The 22,466-nt window shown below is 37.3% G+C and overlaps 1 protein-coding gene across 15 annotated transcripts in view; it reads right to left on the minus strand.

Moving 5' to 3' along the window:
* Window positions 1–22,466, minus strand: part of GPHN (gephyrin) — a 710,040-nt gene that overhangs the window by 69,336 nt on the left and 618,238 nt on the right. For all 15 annotated transcript variants that reach the window (XM_037005467.2, XM_037005787.2, XM_037005423.2 and 12 more), the window contains 4 exons: window positions 11,684–11,739; window positions 6,205–6,324; window positions 4,724–4,782; window positions 3,551–3,704 (listed from right to left, as the gene is read on the minus strand). In XM_037005467.2, coding sequence (XP_036861362.1) covers window positions 3,551–3,704; window positions 4,724–4,782; window positions 6,205–6,324; window positions 11,684–11,739 — 389 coding nt within the window. The remainder of the gene's footprint in view (window positions 1–3,550; window positions 3,705–4,723; window positions 4,783–6,204; window positions 6,325–11,683; window positions 11,740–22,466) is intronic.

Consider the following 22,466-nt stretch of genomic DNA (forward strand, 5'->3'; position numbering starts at 1 on the left):
TTAATACAGGGAATTAGTTATAAATATGTTGGGAGGGTTGGAGAAACTAAAGGATAAAACTGCATCACCAAAGGTCAGTGACTGCAGGAAGTCACCATGGTTGCCAGAGTTGTTGGGGAAAGTGATGGTTCTGAGAGTTGAGGAGCTTATGCTTCTGCTAACTTCTCTCCACCTCCCACATCCTAACATCATATTATGCATCCCAATGGTGAAACCTAATTGGACCACAGCTGGAAAGGGAGCCTAGGAAAGAGAGTTTTCAGGCTTCCAGCTTTATTGTATAGGGGAAAGTTTAAAAGGGCTGATGTGGGGTAAGTTTCAACAGATAGTATGTGGTATATACCTCTTCCACTATCACTCTCTCTCATCTTATCCTTTTATTGTTCTTCACACCATTTACCACTATTTGTTTGTTTGACTATACTCCTCTGCTCTCCCCACCATTAGAACATAAATTCTGTAAGAGCAGAGAATTTGTCTATCTTGCTTGCTACTATATCCCCAGTACTCAGAACAGTGCTTAGCATCTGTACAGTAGCACACTAAGTGGGGAGGAGTGGTGGGAATGGTCTGCCCAGTGGAGAGGAGTGTTTTATCACTTCACATTGTGTGGAATTGCCAGTGCATGGTGATAATAAAAAGCAGAATGACTTGTAGTCAGTTCTACTATTGCTTTCTAATTTTCTACAGACAATGCATCCTCTTATGTGAGGATAAAAGATTAACAAAACCCTTTCTCCATCTTTAAGGACAGATGTGACCTTGGGTTAACATTCTATCTTTGTTCCTCTGGAAATCTGATAAAGATGAAATGTCGGATTGTTAGTAAGCAACATTTCTCATGGTAAAAGGGATCTCTGATTGGTAACTTGCATACGGACTGGAAGGAACTATAAATGAATTATATATAAATACCTAGTGGGAAGCCACAACTTTGGGCTTCTGTGAATGTTGTAACACTTATAATTGGGCATTTCCCTTCTAATTTCTTGTAATTTCCCTGTGGGGACCCTGGAAGCTGCCTGAGATTATTATAAGAAGTATTGATTCCTATGTAGGATGTGGGACTTCTAAGCTGGTGGCTCCCATACTATATTTCTTGTTTCCTTGCACCTGTACATCACTTGAAGAACAAAGAGAATAGCTCTTGGATAGCTCTGTGGATGAAGAGGACCATTCTCACTGAAGAGGAAAGACTAATGCTGCCCTCCTGGATGCGAGTTGTCTGTTCGATACCTTTTTAGGTTACCTGGTTCACAATATAGTGTATTCATATTTTCTAAGTCTGATGTCTAGTTAAGAGAATCCCTGGTGGACATTCCAGCATGTAACAGATGCTCAGTAAATATTTACTGAGCAACTATATGAGGCTGAAAACATATGCACACAGTTATGTAATTACTGGATGGTATTACCTAAATTTTAACATATATAGTTTGTTGGAATCATCAAATGTCTACATTGGCTACTCTTTTTAGTTATAGTTCATAACTGTACCTCTCCAATTTTGATATAATTCCCCCATGTAGTCACAAAATACTGGGTTTTAAACAGTACACATAGACATCTCGTATGGCATTCTTTGTGTTACCTAAGGCCACTGTTCTGCTCACCAATATACCAGTGGGATTCAAGAAGTGGACATGTGAAAACATATGTATCAGGGCAAATGAGAACTGATACTTAAGGAGCTTGTGCTGTGACTAAATTATAGACTTACCACACTAATAGACAAGGATAATTTCTTTTGGCCTGTCTGAAAATAAATGAGGATTTTCTTTTCTTGAGTTCTGAGGATCTCAAGCCTTCAAGAGAGATGCTATGCTTTATTTATCTCTTTTATTTCCAGTTTCTAGTATAGTGCCTGGTACAGAGGTACCCAATAAACATTTGTTGAACTAAATAAATTATATGGTCACAGAGAGTCAAATAACAGCTAACTGGATGGGAGTAAGGAAGGAATGTCGAGCTATATAGACCCAGACATTATGGAAATTAGAAACATTATTTCCTTGGAAGACCAGAGTAAGTACAGTAGAAGAGAGAAAGTAGGGAAAGGGAGTCATATAGAATCTATCAAAGCCTCTCCAATGATAATCAAGTGTACGGGGGCAGGGAACTAGGAATACAAATTCTTTCCTAGATTCCATGATGTAAGTATCATCTCTGTTTTCACCTCATTACTTTTCCCTACAACTAGTAATAGTTATAATAGAGTATAAAAGATAGTTTAAAAAAAATACTACCTATGTACTCTGGAGGATAACAGAATACTCAGCCTTACAAAAGCATGAGGAAGAATGCCAGAAGTACAGCTTGAAGTTGCATAATAACTGGTTATTTATGAGTTTGATCCTTTTATTTAGCTTTCCTAACTCCATGAACTCACTTAGATGCACAAAGCATATAAATAAATCACAAATAAGAAGTCAACCAGTTTAACAGAAATTTCTTTTTGATGCCAAACACAGTATCAATTGTTCCCAGGGATATTAAAATCATCACTATGTAGATCAATTGAAAAGAATGTTTGTTTTGGGTTAATCAGTAGTTTTAGGGAATGACTAGTACATCTATACTGGGAAATAAACAAATCTAGAATGTTGATTTATTTCTCTATTAGCAAAACAAAATACTCTATTCTTCTTTTTTTGCCCTTTCCAAAAGAACTATAAGGGTAATAGACCCATTTCCAAGATTTTAAGAAATTAAAAATAATGGTAACAAATGGTTTATTTTCAGAACAAAGTTAGAGATAAAAGAGATAAAAAGAAATCCTGGTAAGCTTTTTAAAAGTAAGGTCTAAAGGAATTATTTTTAAAAATCTCAGTAGTTATTGATTCTACTCTTAGGCTTTGAATTTCCAGTAGATTCACTGCTCAGTATTCCCAGGTTGACTTTAGAGACTCCAACTGAATTTTTGTATAACCTAAGCAAAATGAAACAGGAAGCTTTTCAAGGGTTCTCAAAAGAAGATGGACTAAATTCCCCTTCCTAAATCAGGGCTGATATGACATTTTGACATATTCTGAATAGCATGACATTAGAGTTGCTGTATTTAGGAGAAAAAACACCCCCAATTATCAAACCCTTCCTGGAGATTAAAGACCACATGGAACTTTTAGAAAAAAGAAGGGCTAGCCATGGAGTTCCAATTCACTGAACACAGAGTTGGTCCATCATCTCAGCTGCAGTGTGGGCACAATTCACTATTCTAAGAGACTAACTAAGTGCTGAGCTTGCACAGTTGAATACCTATAGCTAGCAGTCAGCATTCTTTATTTATACATACTGAGTGTGTGGAAAGCCTATTGGTTGTAATATTTCATTTTAATAAATGGAAGGGAACGTTTCTTAATATGTAATTTCTACTCCTTCCTTCTTCTCATCTTCTGTACTTGAACTACCCTGAGGACACTTTATAATTTTCCTGCTATAGGAATGTAGCAAGATCTGTAATCCACAATGTTCTATTTACAACATAGAACAGATGTCAGAAATACTTTTGTCTAAAAGCCCCCCTCCCCACCCATATATATGTATTTTTTACCTCATTTCCTGTTGACATGACTGCAACCACTGGAAACTTGTTAACTTCAACCTCTGTGACACCTACAGTTGCCAGAAGACCAATCTCTGAGGGGCCCATGTGAGTTCCTTTGGCCAAAACACATTCTCCTCTTTTAATGTCATGGCCGATGGGTCTGAAAGTTAAAACAGAATCATAAGCATTATGACTAAGAATAATATTCTCCTAACACAGAGGGAAACTTTAGTGTCAAAGAAGGAGGACACTCAAGGGGAAAAAAAGGGCAAACGATGAGTCAGGAGCAGAATAATAAAATGAAGAGATGCTAAAAACTTTGTGCTTTTTTAATTAAAAAAATCAAATTACAAACAAAAGACAGAAATAGAGTTTCTATCTTTTAATGCTAAATAGGAATATGTTATTTCATGTTAAAAATTGCTTTGTATCACATTATAATAAAAAATACCAAATGTAAAGTTTCTTTCACATCAAGTAAGAATTTATATGAAAATATCTAGTGGCATTAATGATAAGAGGTCCACAGCTTGCTGGCTTTGTAGTAAGGAAAATAATGCTAATGAGTTTACAGTCATGGAGAAAATTTCTATGTGGAACACAGGTTGTTAAAGTTCTGTGGCTACACAGATCCACTCATCTTTGCCTCCAGCCAGTTAGTATTAATGGAATCAGGGCAAGCATATTCCATTGTAAGAAAAATAATTGAAAGTATATGTACTCCTTACAGTAGAATAGTAGTAGTATCATTTTTGTATGTAAAGAATAGCAAATTATTCTATTATTAGTTGGTAGTCAGTAAAGAAGAGGCTCTCAGTTAATTGTGTAAATACTAGATTTTGGGATTGGATTGTCTTGTCTGTGTTAATACAAAATTCTGGATTATCTAGGGGTAGAATTGGGTAATTCTGGATTATCCAGAAGTAGGATTAACTGTGGATTATACAGGTTTATGACTTTATCTCCTCATGTTGCTTTTGACTGTTTCATTTGCCTTTTTACCATCTTCATGAAAATATAGGTAGGGCAGACATGTGGTAGAGAATTCAGAACATTCATTTTGCTACTTGTTAGAAGCCCTGAAGCTAATGGATAATTAAATGAGCTATTATATAGCCATGTTCTCCTGAGTTCATAGAAACAAAAGCTGGCTATACATTCTACATGCTATGAACTTACCTGATATCTTGGCCTGGCCGAGCTTGCACGAGAATTCGTACTTCAAGTTCCTCAGTGCCCTATAATAAAAGCAAGTCATGTAATTTCAAACAGAAAAATATAACAGAATTTCTCATCAATAGAATTAGATACTCAGATGCTTTTATCATCAGATAGGCCCAGAATATATAGAAATATAGAGAAACAAAAAAAAAAAACAATTGCTAAACTCTTTGAACAATGAATATGAACACTGAACCAGAGGTTCCTGAAAAAATTAGGTTTAATGTCAAGGAATAAATACATAAATACAATATTTTACTAACTTCCATGCTTTAAAAAAATGTTCCAATTCAAATATTGAATCTTTGTAAGTAGCATTCTCAAGAAAAAATAAATAAACTATATATATATATGGTTACCCTAGTAGGTACAGTGAATATGCATGGTGATAAGCTATGTCTTCTGTTACCATAATCATGGGTTCAGTACTATGTGAAGTTTCCCAAATACCTGTAGAAATTTCAATAAAGGACTTATCATTTGCCTGGTAGTAGATTTCTGTAAATTAGCCGTGATCATCCATTTTACATTTATGCACTGTGAATAATATTGTGACACTAGAACTGTGTCTTGTCATCTGGAAATCTGTGGATGCATGTGTTCTGATTTCAATGCTCTGCTGGCTTCCCTGATGTGAATAAATCTGTTGGACAGTTTTAAAAGCAGGCAATGTGATTTATATGCCAAGAGTTGAATTTTATGTTTCACATGTGTGAAGGTGATTAAACAGAAAACCCCCAGATTGAGAAAAGGGGCTGTCTCTTATCATGGCTAAATTTTACTATATACCAAGTGCAGGAGAACTTTATTTTTAACTCTTGCTTTTAAAATACAAGGTATCTTAAAACTTCTCTGCAAAACAAGATAGCCAGTCATTAAAATCTCAGTGGAAACTATTTTTTTTATTAGTGGCTGATCCTCTGGTTTCAATAATTTCCAGGTTGTTATTTGAAGGCACAGATTTTCCTGAATTATAGAAAACTAGAGCTGAAAGCATCATTTGGTTCAAATGTTTGGCTTAGTGCAATATTCAAGAACATGCCCAAGTGTTGTTTGTTAAATTCTTTTTTATTAAATTCTCCTTCAAATTTTACCAAAAGCTACTCTTGAAGAACAAATTTCTCGGCTAGAAAGCATGTCAACAGTTAATATCTCTGCCCTTCTATCTTGAGATAGTTTCTTTCCTTTTTGAATGTGAAATTTCTTGGGCCAAATATGGTCCAAATTCTGCTATTATCACAGTGACTATAAAAATGTCTCCTATAACAAAAGATTTTCAAGCCTCAGGCAACTCCTTATTTACTGGTGGTCCATAGACTACAATGTAAGAATGTAACATGACCCAAAAAACTGGGTTAATCTCAGAAACACTGCAGGAAATGGGCATGACTCATCACATTGCCATGGGGATGGAGTGGTAAGACCTGGGGATGACGTACATCATCGGATTCCCTGATAAGCTCCGTGTCTTCCACCTGTACCACTGCATCAGCACCGCAGGGGATTGGAGCACCTGTTGTGACCCGCATGACTTGTCCTGGCATTACTGTCTGAGTTGGCTGGAAATAGAAGCATGTAAAAAAAGGTTGATTTACTTTGCTGCTGCAAAGAAAAATTAGGAGACGTAAACATTTTTAGAAACAAATCATAAGAGTCTACAGTCTTACTCATTTTATACCAATGTAATAGAAGCTACCCATGAACAGGTGCACTTATACCAAAGAGACTTTATCTTCAGGTATGACCATTAGATATACTTGGTGCCCTGTTACCCTTTTGAAGAACTGCCACTATGTTTGCTACTACTGTGTCTCATCCAATATGAATTTTCTTAATACTTATATGGAAAGTGATTTGAGTGTCTTTAAGAGAAAAAAATACCATGCAATATGATTTTATGAAAGACAGTTATGAAAAACCGGCATGTTGGTCATTTACTTAAGTTCTGATATTTGAGAAATATGGTATTTTATTAACAAAACTTTTTGGTTAAATAAAAATAAGCCAGTTTGCTCTTGAAAATCTTTTATTAGTTCACTTTTCAATAATAAAAGTCTAGCAAATGTAATTTAATAATTTAAAAATGATTCCAGTGTTCATAATGATTTGGATCAAACATTGTATCTCAGATTTGCATTGTCTGAGCTTTCATATGAATGGTCTAGGACACTTGGCCACAGGACCTGTCCTGGAAACTTTTCCCAGCATAGGGAAAAAGCATATTTCTGTAAGATTTATCTGACAGGCTTGATCTAAACTCAGAAGAGTCAGTTGTCATGGGCCATGATTTAGGTCAGAGTTTGGAAAAGGAATGGTTTGAACTTCCCCTGTAAGATAATTCTGAGATAGTATTTCCCAATTAAAAAAAAGATATCTTTCCAAAGATATCTGCTTTAAAAGTATTAAAAATCTTTTGTCACAACAATTAGAATATACTTAACACTACTGAACTCTATAGTTAAAAATGGTTAAGATGGTACATTTTATGTTACACATTTTTTGCCACATAAAAAAAAAATTTTGAGAATGGTTAAGGAAAAATGTCCATCCACTGGATGTCCAACAAAGTAAAACTAGAAATTTATTTCTTAGAACAGCCTTTCAAAGCTTCTTTGGTAATACTATTGCTGCAAACAATACCAATAATAGCTAATATTATTGATTCCTCAATCTATGCTAGGTACAGTATTAGGTGCATTATTATATCCTTGAATATCAGTCCTACAAAGGCAGGAATTTGTTTTATTTTCTGTTTGCCTCTCCAGATCACATCGTCATTCTCTATCCTGTGCTGTGGCCCAGAAGGCTGACTATGGACTATTTCAACAAGGTTCCCATCACTCTAAATTCTGGTTAGGCTTACCCAGTTAGGGATGGGGGAAGGGGGGCAACCAGGGGTTAGAGGGCAGGAGAGACAACGGTAAAGCAGGGCTCTAATTTCCCTTGCTCTTTCCCTGCTGGACTGCAGTTTGGTCATAGCTCTGTCATCTCTACACTGAGGACCACAGCTCCTATTGGGTGGCCCTCTTGCATAGCTATGAATTTCCCCAGGTCCAGGTACCACCCTTTCCCTTTGGCCCCTCAGACTTAGAGGTGGTAATGGAGTCTCACTGTTGGCACCCGGGTACTTCACATTCCTTTGTTAGTTCCCCTTAACCCTGCCTAATCTTGGGTGTAGTCCCTTCTTTGATTGCCCTTTTTCCAGACTTATTTATTGCTCTATCATCCCAAAGCCTAGAAAGTGTCTGGCACAAAACTGGTAGTCAAGAAATATTTCTGGAATGAATGAATGAACATGTATGATCTCATTATCACAACCACAGGAAGGATGCAATCCTTTTTGGCTTACAACTCCAGTTTTCTCCCTGCTTTTCTCCCACAGTCATTGGAGAAAGAGATTCTTGGGAAGATCTGGCATTGAGCTATGTACCTTATATCCTCTTATTGTGTTATCTGAATAAAAGACATTCAGGGCTTATAAGAAGTTACATTTTAATGCAATTTTCTACCAAGATGATGCATAAGATTTAAAATGAAAAGTTTAGGGCCCAATGCATTAATTTCTTTTTCAACCCCAGATACTAATTGTCTGGGACATCTCTTAATCTATTACATATGACCATTTTTCAGTATAGTAAGTTTTGATAGAAAGCATTAAAGTTTTGTCATGATATATGTGTTTTTTAGTAAAGGTGCTAATGCGAAAGCTAGCTTCTGAGCCTGTGGGACAAAGATATTCACTATAGGCCTACAGAGATCCTTCTTTTGCTGAAAGTGTCTTTCTGGCTAAGGCAGAAAAGGAATCCTAAAGTAAGATTCAGGGCAATTGCTTCTTAACCTGCAGTGTGTTAGCCTGAAGCCCTACCTCAATTTAGTTGGATTCAATGTACAATATCCTGTAAGTTTAAATTTTATTGTGGTTGTACCTATATTTTTCTCTATTTCTTGGCTTAAATCAACTCTTAAGAAATGTTTTTGTGTGGTTATTAAATAAAAAATGTGGCTTCTCTCCAAAACCAGAAATTCTAAGTGGTAGGTGAAGGATTCTTACCAGCTCACTTCCATGAAATCCAATGTAAAATACATCATTGCATATATAAAGATATTTATATATCCACTCTGAATAGACATATAAACTGCAACTGAATCAAATAAAACACTCTAACAATGTGTCAAGTACTTCCTATAGATTAATATTAGTAACTAGTTCTTTTTTATTTTTGTTGTATACCTTGTATACTTAATATAAAGTAAAAATAGTTGAAATTTTTATTTCTTTTCTTTGACAGCAGTATTGAGTAAGGTTTTTTGAGTTTGTCCAGTGATAGCACTTTATACTTATATAATATTTCCTTTGAAAGTATCCAGTGCTAACCAATAGGACCAAACTATAAGTGATTTAAGGTCAAGTACTTTGGTACACCAAGAAACCATTTTGTAAATCACTGTCTCAGTGTATGAAATGACACCCCAATGTGTGTACTTTCAGTAAGTGAGCAATTTGATTCTTGCAAGACCTCTGAGATTATTGTAAAGAGTATATGACACATCAGTTATAGATAAAGGACATCACAGGTAATTTGAAAAAAACATTTTCTTACATAGCTTTGATCTTTTTCTCCATCAAATTTTTTTATGATAACTTATGAAAAGTTAGAAACTTTTAAGTTAAGTTTCATAACTTTTCTTATGCTCCTAGTTTTTAGTATAGTTGGAAGTCTGACCTAATAAATGAAATTTAACAAGTCCACAAGGCCCTTATCAATTTGCTACCTATCCCTATGTATTGTAGGCTGTGACTGCCGCAAACCATTTGCAGTTCCTTAAGTATTCCATGCAATTTTAAAAACACCTTTGGGTCTTGATTTATACTATTTTCTTTGTCTGGAATGTTCTTTTCTCATTTCTGTTTTTGTAAAACTCTCAGGCCCAGCTGTAATGTCCTTTCCCTGATCCTCCTAGTATGAAATGATAATATCTCTGTTGTGCTCCATGATACATGACTGATAGCATTAGTTCAATATTTAATACATTATATTATATTTAGTTATTTATATTCAGTTTTCTCCACTAGATATAAACTCCTTACGATTAGTAGTCATGTCTTAAATTACTTTACATCCCTAGAACCTAGCACAGTGTCTGGTACACGCAGTAGGTATGTTTGATAAATGTTGGATAGACTCAATTGCAGATCAGGAAAGCACTTAAAGAATAGTTGATATTTTATGGCTTTGTTTTAAAAATGAATGCTTCAGATGTCCACTGTTGATGGAAATATATACCAAGAGGTCAAATAAACCATGAGGTCACAATGCAAAATTTATAAAAAAAGGGACCTACCCTCGCTGTTCTTTTTGTCAAGAAAAGAGTTGTGGGGACAAAAACAAGCCTGTGTACAACATGGACAAGGATTTGGTTGCCATAATGCTAGGCTTAGTTAGCTTCAGAGACTTGTTCACAGTTACAGTTCTCAATGCTTGGATATAGAGGTAAAAGCATTAGGATCACCACCATTCATACATCCTTCTGTAACCTTCCTTAACCCCTCTCTATTTTCAGTACATATGGGAGTACATGCTAAAACAAGGAAGAAAAGGCATGGGGCATAGTTTTTGCCAAGCTGCCTCATTCATTCGTTCATTCATTTCTGCCCTTATTTTTAATATAAGGCTTACAAGGGCTTGGTAGGAGCAGAAGAGAAAAGTGTCTTAGTCTTAGTTTGGTTTAATAAGGTAGGAGCTCTCTTAACCAACTTTCAAAACTCACTGGGTTAATACATGCTGTTTATTTTCTTTTAAACATAACGATGCCCACAGCACATATGAGTTTGAAGCTGCTAGACTCTTACATACTTGTAAACTATTGCTTTAGGTTTAATTGAGTTTGTTTTCAAACTTGTTTGTCCCAGTTTGTGGCAATAGTTGCTACTGAATTATGTAATTTAAATAAATATTACATAAACCAAGGATATATGAGTGTGAAAGAAGTTATTTTTTTCTATAAAAATTAAGTTAAACTTCTGGAAAAACTCAATTAAAAATGCTACTAAGAAGAACCACTGTCGAATTAGGTGTGGTGAAGCAACTGTAAAAAATTATAAAAATATAATAAAAATCTGCAAGGATTTTATAGTTAGATGGCTTTGTAAATGTCCTTAAATTTCTTTTTAATTTAGAGAAACCAAAACTGGAAATTACATATAGAGTCTTTTGGGTATGATTTTTATAAGAAAGACCAGATAGAAATTAAAATAGCAGGTATTTATTAAAAGAAAAGCCTCAGCTCTCCATCAAATTACTGACAAATAAGTGTTCACTTATTTAAATTAAATTTATGTTTATTTTAAAAATATGAAATAATTTCCCACTTTAACTTATTTATAATTAAATGGCCAATTACTGGTCTCAAAAGCACTAAGTGAAAGGACTTCTATTGTACTTCCATTATGTCCCATTAGTACTTCATTTCTTACCAGAAATATATGTGTACCTGTTTCTTGGCTGGCTCCCTAATGAGAAAAATTAATCAAAATGATTAGCTAGAGAGGTTAAATAATCTACTTTTTTAAAATTTCCCTTTTTGTAACACAAATGGGGAAAAGTCTGAGAAGACCACTTAGCAACTATATACAGGATGAAAGAATTATTCATTTACAGGGCTGAAAAATGCTTTTGTGGAGCATGTTTGTGACACATGCCAACAACAACACCATGCCATATATTAATAGATGCAGATTCTTTCAGTTACAAAATAATTTTTTTGTTTCTTTCTTACAGGAACCATCCTTTAATTTCTTTGATAAACTGTCTAATCCCTCTACAGATTTCTGTTAAAATGATGGTAGCAAGTTCGAATTAGATGCTGAAAGTCCATAATATTGACATCTTTAGAGCCTTTCCAGCCTATGAATCTCACCTGTTCACCAGCTTGGGATTCCCCAATGATGAAACGGTCTCCTGGGCCATCGGCAGCTGTGAGATGAACAGAACCAAGAACAAATATTAGAATGGGCTTATAGCAAGAAGTAAGAACCTAGTGGTGGGATTCTAAAATTTGATTCAAATAATCATATAAGGCTTCAGGAAAGTAGAATACTTTTCTAATCTCCTAGACCAGACAATGACTTTGTTACTACTGGTTTGATCTTTGGTATCTATAACTCACAAATACCAATAAAGTGGTCCTAATTGTGCCCTTTCTTGTTGTCACTAAGATGGTCTTTCTGTTGCTCTATAATTTTCACACTTGTACTTTTTAAATAGGAAATTCTTTTAGCCTATCCTCCTAAATAAATACCACCTTATCCTTGGGTATATATGTGTGACATGTGTGTGTACACTTATATATACATATAGCATTGTATATACATATAGCATTATATATATCCATATTTTTTCATTTTTCTATAAAGTTTTTAATTTTTCATACAATTTTCTCATGTACCACCCAGTCTGATCTTCATAATAACCCAATTAAGTAGGAAGAACATATAATTTTTCTTCATTTGACATCTGATGGAACTGAGTTACAGAATGAAGGAACTCAGATACAAAAGGTTAAGTATCTTGAACAAGTTATGGTTAGTATAGAACTAGGCCTAAAACCCAATCTCTTAATACCCAGTTTTTCTTTTTTTTAATAGTGGGCAAAAATGCTGTTTCTGAATCAGATTACTTAGAGAGGACTGCATCACATTTTCCACTGATAACTTATTTTTAAATTAGAAGAAGCACTTTCACAACTGAGATGGAAAAAACTTACCAATTTGTTTTTTTTACATACAATGTGGCTGGATGAAAAAATATTTCTGGAGATAAATACATTCATAAGCATTCTTTTCATATACAATGTGGATTTCAGACCAATATGAAGGGCAAGGCAATGCCTATTTAATGAGTTTTATGGTCATGACCATTACCTTCATGTCACCTGCATATAGCAAGAGGTTGGGATACATACACAGGAAAGATAACACTTTCTATATGAATATTGGCAAACATCCTGACAAATAATAAAAGTATTTCCCTCTTTAAAAAGGACATGAAATTCACTGCTTATTTATTTTAGTGTTTTTCTAAAGGCTTGTATACAATACTGCTTATAATGCATCACTTTTATTTCATAGATGGCTTTGGTTAACTGGATGTGGAGAGAGAGAAAAAATAACATTTGGTCTCTTCTATGTACTAGATACTATATCTTGTGCTTTTTATAGACATTATCTCAGCCTTGTGCTTTTTTTGAATCCTATTATATTTTCAGTGCTCACTTGAAAAATGAGAATAGTTTTCCTGCAATGTTATTCTTATGCTCCTTTCATGGGTTCTCTTTTTTAAAAACTTAAAAAAAATCAACAATTTAAAATAGACGCAGAAGTCATAGCTTCAACAATTATCAATATTTTACTAATGTTGTTTCATCTATCCCTCACTTATTTTTATAGTATTCTAGAGCAAATCATAATTTTCTTACTGTAGAAAATTAAAAAGTCCATTATCTTCCAGAATTCCACACTAACTGCATCTTAAGTGTGAATAAACTTTAAAAAAATTATTTCTCTACTAGAGCAATCCCATAAGCAATCTAGACATTTTCTCTTTTTACTTCTTGCAAAAGGGTAAATTAGCATGGTTTTAGAGTAAAAAAAAAGCTGAATGTGAATCCTGGTTCTGCCTATTATTAGTCTTTGAGCAAATCACTAAGCCTTTTCTAACCTTCAGTTTTCTTGTTGATAAAAATGGGGATAATCAGTTTAAAAAAAATATAATACCCTTTAAAGCTTTTTCTTTCTTTCATTCATTCACTAAATTTCTACTGAGTGTCTTCTATGCCCCAAGTATCATACCAGGTGCTGGGAGAGAGCAGAGTGTAAAACCAGACATTGCTTTTATTCTAATGCAGTGCTAGTCTGTTGCAAGGTTTTTCAAACTCGGGATCCTAAAAGGAGATGGGCTATAAAATCAACCTGTGAACAACTTTTTAAATTAAAAAGAATAGAAATACATTTCATTACATATGGTAGGATGAATGTTACTTCATGAAACTTATTATTGTTTATATGTATGTACTGTATATATCATACATATGTGTGCTTATCACTGGGTTGTGATGTATAGTGCATTTAATGTGTATCTTCCTATGCATATGGTTAAAACAAAACTCTTAAAGCCACACATATAGTGGGGGAGATAGATATTAATTAAATAATCACATTAATGAATGTATGATACAATTAAGAAAAACACTCTAAAGGAAAGGAACATGGTTTTATGAGAACATACACTGAAAATTCAGAGAAAGCCACCTTGACAAAAGGATTTCTGGTTTCAATATGAAGGATGAGTAAATGTTAAGTAGGCAAAAGGTGTGCATGTGTGTGTGCATGCATATGCACATGAGAAAGAGAGAGATAGGTGAACTGGAAATGCTCCATCCAAGTATCTTCCCCTAAAAATAACAGTACATGCAAAGGCCTCTGGTTCTTGTCCTCCTTACAGATACCCCAGCCACTCTAGTACTGTAGTTTCCCGAGAAAATCAAGACGATTCATATTTCAGCTCTGTAACATATGCTACTTCCATGGCTTGGAGTGTCCTTTTTTTGCCCCTGCCTTTTAATTAAAGACTTCTTAACTTTTAAATTAAGACTCAGCTCAAGTGTCATCTTCTCTATGAAGTCATGTCTGACATCCCTACCAAGAGTCACCTAGTTCCTCTGTTTTCCCCGGCATATTCCTGAAATAACTCCAATTCAGACTTTCTAATGTGTTTGCAATTATTTGTTTATTTGTCACAGGGGAATCCCTAGCATTTGCTGCATACTAGGTATGCAATAAATATTCAATTTGTGAAGTATCCAAAATGTTCAATGAATGGGGCTCCTAAGAATCTTTTTAGAAAGAGGCAGGCATAAATGAAAAAATAAATAATATTTTTCAGTATAAAATGCTATCTTTTGAATATCTTCTATTTGCTGCTGTTCCATGTATATTGATTTCTTCAAAATGTGACTCAACATTCACCAACTTCAGAATGTTTAGAAAGACTGCTCTGATTAATTCTATACAACTTTGATTATGCTGTTATTCTGTGTAGCACAGTGCCAAGCTCATCATTTGATGCTCAGTAACTATTTGTGAAAATAATAATGAATTTACCCAAAATGAATTTGGCATTTCCACAATACTTAAGTGGAAAGCTTGTAAACTGACTTGTATGCACTAGTATTGTGTTTTGTAATTTAAATAATTTCATAAGAGTATTTATTTTATCTCTTCATGTAGATCATGAGCTTCTTGGAGGTAGGGATCATATCCTTTATTTCTTTTTTTGAAACCCTCTGCTCTTCAATCTTTCTCCTGTCTCCTGTTCTCCCACACTAGCAAATGTACATACACTCAAAATGCTTATATCAATGCTCTGCACAAATGCTCCAAAAAGTCACTGAATCATGAGTGGCTGCAGGTCATGTGGGGCAAGCCTGAAAAAGAGTGTCAAGGAGGCCAATATCTGTATGAGCCCTAAAGTGATGCTAAGCAGCAAGATCATTTGTGATCAGGGAAGTTGCACTGACCGGGGAGAGAGTACATACTCAATTAAGCTATGTTCTTCACCTTTCCTTGAAAGTTTCCACCTGGGAGACATGCCTCTATATTGCTGGCTAAGGAAGGCTCAGTCAACCAACATCTAGAGGGTTCTTGGTACCGAGAGGAGTCTTGTTTATTATTTACCTTATAACATTGCTTCTCCTTATTCCATATCCTTAACATGCATACAAATCACCTGGAGATCTTGTCAAAATACAGATTCTAATTCAGTAGGTCTGGAATGGGGCCTGACGTTCTACATTTCAAACAAGCTGCTGCTGCTGGTTCATGGACTACCCTCCCTGAGGACCAGAGCACTATCAGATTGAACTGAATATAGACAAATTTAGACAAAAGAAAACTTAAGGAATAAAAAATCAGTGAACTACAACAGGAATTCTGATTTTACATTAATATCAAGGCTCACTATTTCTTACAAAGGCAGAAAAATAATGATCAATCTAATTTGCTGATATTTATTTTAAAATATCTATTAAAGAGACAGGTATAAGAAAAGTGTCATTTTCAAAATGAAGTCTATACACTTGGGTGGGTGGGGGCAGAAGTGGAGGTATGGTGGCAAATGAACCTAAAGCTTGGACAGAAATAAACTAAGCTGCAGAATGCCATTAGAAAAGATGGATGGATTCCAAGGATTTCTGTAGAGGCTTAGAAGCTTTCCTCACCCTCCATAATTCTGACATTTTTGTTAATAAGTTTTCTTTTCTGTTTTCTAACTAAAGAATTTAGTTTGAAGGTAGTGATACAAGCAATATAAACCAAATGTTAATAGTAAATGGATTATATATAAGTAAAATATTTAATGCTAGACCCTGGAGCTGCTCTCACTTCCATGTTTATTTTAATGTCCAGAAAGCACTTCTAGGCTTGTTCACCTGTTTAGTTGAAGGTTTCTATTATACCATTTGATATAAAATTGAAACCATTTAAATAACTGCTCATTGTAGCAATGTATAGAAAATGTTCTGCTCCAAGCCATTTGTCATAGAATTTTCCCCTCATTTTCATTTTCCAGCCATATGTGAGATCTCTTTCAGCCTCTTGAAACATTTTATAGCTATTCATTTATTTTCAGTAATAAAGAGTCTCATCATTTCCATGTTAGGGCTGAGTAAACTGAGTCTATAGAGATAGCATAACTTTTTCAGAGGTCCTAGGAACTATCTTTGGCATAGGGATTAAGATTTTTGTTTACTCTAATAATGGAACAAGACTGGATGATAGGGACCAGGGTAATGTATTTATGTGTATACTGAAATCAGGATTATAGGAAGAGTTGGGGTGGGGACAAGTGAACACTTGTGCATCATTATTAATACTGCTGCAATTACAGTGAGGGATTAAATCAGGTGGGTTGTTTGGAATTTTAAATCTGCTGCCCTTTTTTTTTTTGTTGGTATTCAATTACTTGAAAAGATTTTTAATTTACAGAGAATTTAAGGATATCTGATTGCTTTGTTTCCTTGTGATATTTCCATGAAATATAGAGAGATTTTATATATTTTTAAGTGTATTTTTTTAAAATTGACATATGCTGCTTTTTCTTGTGGAAAGCATGGAGCTAGGAATAGACAGATGAGTGAGAAGGTATTTTGTATTCTTTACCTATACAAAATGCCCATTTATTGTTAGTACTGGGGAAAAAGTATCTTATTTCCTTAAACACGGTATTTTAAGCTCTTGGAATTCACTACAATTAATTATTCCCAATTCTATTTCTGCACATCAGTAATACTCCTACATATTAAGGCCCCCTTCTTCACTGATGTGCCCCATAGCAGAAGGCAAAAGGCTGTCAAATAAGTTGGAGAACCAGCTCTGGCTAAAGAGGATTTAAATGGACAAACTAGAAACCCTGTTACATGACTTACATGGAAGAATATGAAATAGCTCTAAATCTAAAGGTTATACTGTATTTTTTATGCACTTTGACCCACTCAAAGGAAGTGTAATATTTTGTTAATAGTGGCTAGGGAGTGACATAAGGGGTAATTTAAAAATGTTTTCTTTGACTTTCTGTATTTTTATATGTGTGTATTTTAATCAGGATGTAAAAAAAAACTTTACAATTTATTTACCCAAATAAAGGAATTTCTTTAATATATTGTGGGAAATAGAAGTTTCTAAGGCCAGGATCCCCACCTGACCCTAAACTACTTGGTGATGTAATTGGCCTACTGCTAGGCTAATGCTTCCCCACACACTGGCAATGAGCTATTATTGGCTGAGTCACTACATAAGGAGCTCTGCCCAGTGCTCTGGTTGGAAGCAGAAGGAGATGGATTATGGACCTGCACACTGCTGGATGCAGATGTGATTCTAGTGATCAACCTACCCTTGTGAGAATAAAGCTGGATATAAACCCTTTTACCCCAAGAAACTTCTGTTGTCATTTTTTGGACTCACTAAATCTATATATAAAATTCCCTGGGGCTGAAACCCTCAGGCAATATAATTGGCATATTCGGCAGGATTTACTGTAGACTAAAGAATGGAACAGGCTGCCCTCATGGGAGAGGTGCTTCAGTGGGCTGTCCCAGTGGATGGGGAGACATGTGGTTTGAGGTGGCTTGCCTCCTATAGGACTGGGCCCCTCCCCAGGACTAGGGGGAGGTGGAGGTGACAGTTGAGGCAGTAGAGTTGACCCTTGAGAAACAGAGTGCCCGTGAGGCAGTGGTAACCATGGGTTGGCTGTTTTTCAAGTATTAAAAAGGCTACAGACGAGAGGAATGTGCTCCTGTGAGAGACACAAGAAATGGCAGTGCAAGAACATGAGCTGCAAAGTGCTGTGGATTTGTTGAAGAATGAAATGGCATTGATATGACAGAAGGCAGCATGAGAACATGAGCTATGAGGTGCTGTGGAGGAAGTAAAAGATTTGTTGAAAAATGAAAAGGAATTGCTGCGAGGAACTGTGGAAGACGTAAAGGCCATGAAGGAGAAGGACATACCCCTGCAAGAAGCACAAGAAGATGCAGTGCGAGAATGTGAGCTGTGAGGTACTGTGGAGGAGGTAAAAGATTCTTTGTAGAATGAGACATGGCACTGCAAGGTACTGTGGAAGAGGCAAAGGCCCTGAAGGAGAAGGGCATACTCCTTAGAGAAGCACAAAAAGAGGCAGCAAGAGAATGCAAGCTGTAAGGTACTGAAGTGAAGATAGGAGAGTTGTTGGAAGAGTGAGCTAGCATTGCTGCAAGGCACTGTGAAAAGCTAAAGGGTGTAGCAGAGTAGGCACTTGGGGGAGTGCCGAGAAAGGTGCTATCAGCCTGGAAATGGAGGAGTCAGGGAAGGGCGAAGGTGTGGTGCCAGAGGCATTGACCCCTCCTCTGTTGAAAGCCTGCCCAGCTGTAGACAAGAAAAGGAAGATGCAGCAACTGTGGGTTCCTCTGGAATAGGTACAGCCTCCTCCTCAAGTTGTGGAGCACTCTATACTCCACCCCTATACTCAGACTGAGCTGGCTGGATTTGGGCTTCCAGTTTTGGCAGAAGCCCTCAGAATCAGTATCAGTGTGGCTTCTGTGTCTTTGGGACATGTGTGTGGGGGGGATTGAATTGTTTTGTCTGGATCAGAGATGGGAAAGGTGGCTTCCCAGACAGTTCATTTTGCCTCGAGGCAGCAATTACAAAATGCACATCAGACCCCAGAAAACCACTCCCTCCTCGACTGGTTTATGGCTGCACTCTGCACTGTATGGCCCAATCAGGGTGATTTATCATCCTCCCCAGCAAGATGGCAGATGTATGCCAAGCTCCAACAGGTGTTATGGCAATTGGGCATGAAAAAACGACATTTATTGTTCAGAGAATTATGGCCCAGATGAGGAGCCTTTTACTGTGAGGATGAGAAGTATGGTGCTTCAAATGGCTCCCATATCCCTCTTTGGGCCCCTAGTGGCCATTCTTGGCCCTCAGTTACGTACCCCTACATGAGGTTACCCTTGCAGTAGTGACTTGGGAGAGGCTAAACAATGAGAGCATGGAAAGAAATACAGTCCACTACTCAGAGGAACAATTTAAAGGGCCCTGTAAATGTCACAAGGACCCAGATGTGGGTTGATTTAATAGGGGCAGGAGAATACAGAGAGAAATTGGATGGGAAGTCAAATAGTATCTTATTGGAGCTGTGGCAACAACTGGAGCAGTTCCAGTTGCTGAGGATCAAGAAGTGGAGGCCAGAGACAGAGCCACAAGTCTGGCTTGTGTGTCTGCAAGACTTCCTGCTGGAGAGTGAGCCAACCGTGCTTGAACCTGCACAGGAAGATGACTGGGGGATACAGTTTGACTGATGGGAAGGTTTAGGTACCTGCCCTAAGGGATTGGAGGCTACATGTTAAAATATCAATTCACTGTTCCCCAGTGAATATACAAAGTGTCCTGGCTCTGATAGACACAGGAGCCGAATGTTCACTGATTTATGGCAACCCTGAGTAGTTTCCTGGGACCCCCGCTGTTACAGATGGATATGGGGGTAAGGCTATCAGAGTGAAACAAGCCCAAATCCCACTGGGAATAGGGCCTCTACCCCCAAAGGAGTATACTGTGTATATCTTTCCCACCCCCAAATATATTCTGGGACTAGATATCCTGTGGAGCCTATGGTTGCAGACCACTGTGGGTGAGTTCAGACTGAGAGTATGTGTGATGAAGGCAGTTCTGAGGGGACATGCTAAGCACCTGCCTGTGGCTTTGCCTGTGCCTTGGCAGGTGACTAATGCCAAACAATATAAATTGCCTGGAGGATATAAAGAAATTGGAGAAACCCTCCAGGAATTGGAGAAGGTGGGTATTGTAAAGCCCACCCACAGTCTTTTCAATCCCCTGTTGTGGTCAGTAAAAAAGCCAGATGGCTTCTGGTGTATGACTGTGGATTACAGAGAACTGAATAAAGTCATATTCCTTCTGCATGCTGCCATCCCCTCTATTGCAGAGCTGACGGATACTCTCAGTCATGAACTAGGAATATATCATTAAACTGTGGATCTTACCAATGCCTTCTTTTCCATTTACATGAACAGGAAAGACAGGAACAGTTTGCTTTCACATGGGAAGGATGGGAATTGACGTTCATTGTCCTTCCACAGGGGTATTGGTACAGTTCCATCACCTGTCATGGACTTGTAGCCCAGGACTTGGCAGCCTGGGAGAAACTGACAGCAGTGTGGCTGTATCATTATACTGATGACATTATGCTCACTTCTTATTCTCTTTCAGATCTAGAAGGTGCAGCACCTAGACTGCTGTAATATCTACAGGAGAAAGGATGGGCTGTGAATGGCACCAAGGTTCAGATACCTGGTTTGTCAAATTCTTGGGGGTTGTCTCGTTGGATAAGACCTGTTATCCCAGAAGCAGTCATAGATGAAGTCCAGGCTTTCCCTATCCCTACAACTGTGGCATTGTTATAGGAATTTTTGGGTATTTTAGGCTACTGGAGAGTGTTCATCACACATGTGGCACAAAATCTAAAGCCCTTATACCGTTTGGTATGTAAAGGTGTCAGGTGGGACTGGCATGAGACATGTGTATCTGCTTTCACTACTGAAAAATGGGTAATCAAGGCTGTGCAGGCCTTGAGTGTGACAGACACATCAAGGCCCTGAGAGCTGGATAATTGTACAACTGACGATGGTTATGGCTGGGGTCTCTGGCAGTGGCTTGAATGAACTATTGGATTCTGGTCATAGCCCTGGAAAGGAGCAGAGTTATGGTACACGTTAATGGAGAAACAATTGGCTGTCATGGAGCATGTCTTGCTAGCTACAGAACCCATTACCAGAGCGGCCGTGATAAAGGCCTATCCCATCATGGGGTTGGGTACAAGACTGGACCCAAAAGTCATGGAATGGCATGTCACAGGCACCTACACTAGCCAAGTGGGGTGCATACCTACAGCAACACAGCACCCTCTCTACCAGCCCCTTGAGGGAAGAACTATAATGCTTATTGGGGCCAGTCACACATATCAGTGAAAGGCAAGAAGAATTTGCTTTAGAGCCATTAGTAGCAGAGAGCCCTGTTAGGAGGGAAGAGCCCGTATACCTGAAGATTCATGGTACACAGATGGCTCCAGCCATGGGCAGCCCCTGAAATGAAGGGCTTAGCTTTCCATCCTAAGACTGAGACAATCTTGATGGAATATGGTGAGGGGATAAGCAGTCAATGGGCAGAGTTGCAGGCAGTGTGGCTCGTGATCAGCCAGGAGCCCTCCCCCGTAGTTATCTGCACTGACAGCTGGGCCATCTATCAAGGCTTGACTCTGTGGCTACTGACATGGTACCAAGCCAACTGGCTGGTTAGTCACTGACCCCTTTGGGGTCAAGAGTTCTGGCAAGACTTATGGGCCTCTAGTCAGACTAAAATAGTTACAGTATATCATGTGACAGGCCATTTGCTGCTATCATCCAAGGAAATGATGAAGTAGATGAATTGGCCCAGATATGTTGGCTAGAAGGAAAGCCTGCCTCTGATATGGCCCAGTGGTTACATCAATGTTTATTACATGTGGGTTAGAAGACAATGTGTTCTATAGTCCATCAGTGGGACCTGCTTTTGATCTCTGAAGAAGTCAGCAGAGCCTAGCAGGAGTGCGTTATATGCTCTAAAAGGGACTTACCACGAGTCCCACAGCAATATGGGACAATAGCTAAGGGGCAGATATACTTTGTCAGGTGGAAGATAGACTATATTTGGCCACTGTCTGTGTCAGAAGCCCACCAATATACCATGACTTATGTGGACACAGCTACTGGACTTCTGGTTGCTTTTTCTGAATGTTGTGAAGACCAGTGGACTTAACAAAAGAGGCCTGGAAGTTGGCCTCCTCTGTATTCCTTGAGTAAAAGCAAAGTGACCCCCCAAAATTACAGTAGTATATCCAAAATGGCTGGAAGGTAGGTGCATCTTACCAGGGAGTTTTATCATTATGGCCAGTGCATGCACCTCCAGTAGCACTATAGATAGACCCCTCAGTAAGCCCCACATGGAGATGGGTAAAGGCATGGTATACTAGACCCAGATGGGACTGGCTTCCTGCCATGGTCCTATCACAGGACCACACTCTGATGGACAAGATTTGCTATGTTAATGTCACTA

This window comes from Manis javanica, chromosome 8 (assembly GCF_040802235.1).
Source record: "Manis javanica isolate MJ-LG chromosome 8, MJ_LKY, whole genome shotgun sequence".
In the NCBI taxonomy this organism is placed as follows: domain Eukaryota; kingdom Metazoa; phylum Chordata; class Mammalia; order Pholidota; family Manidae; genus Manis; species Manis javanica.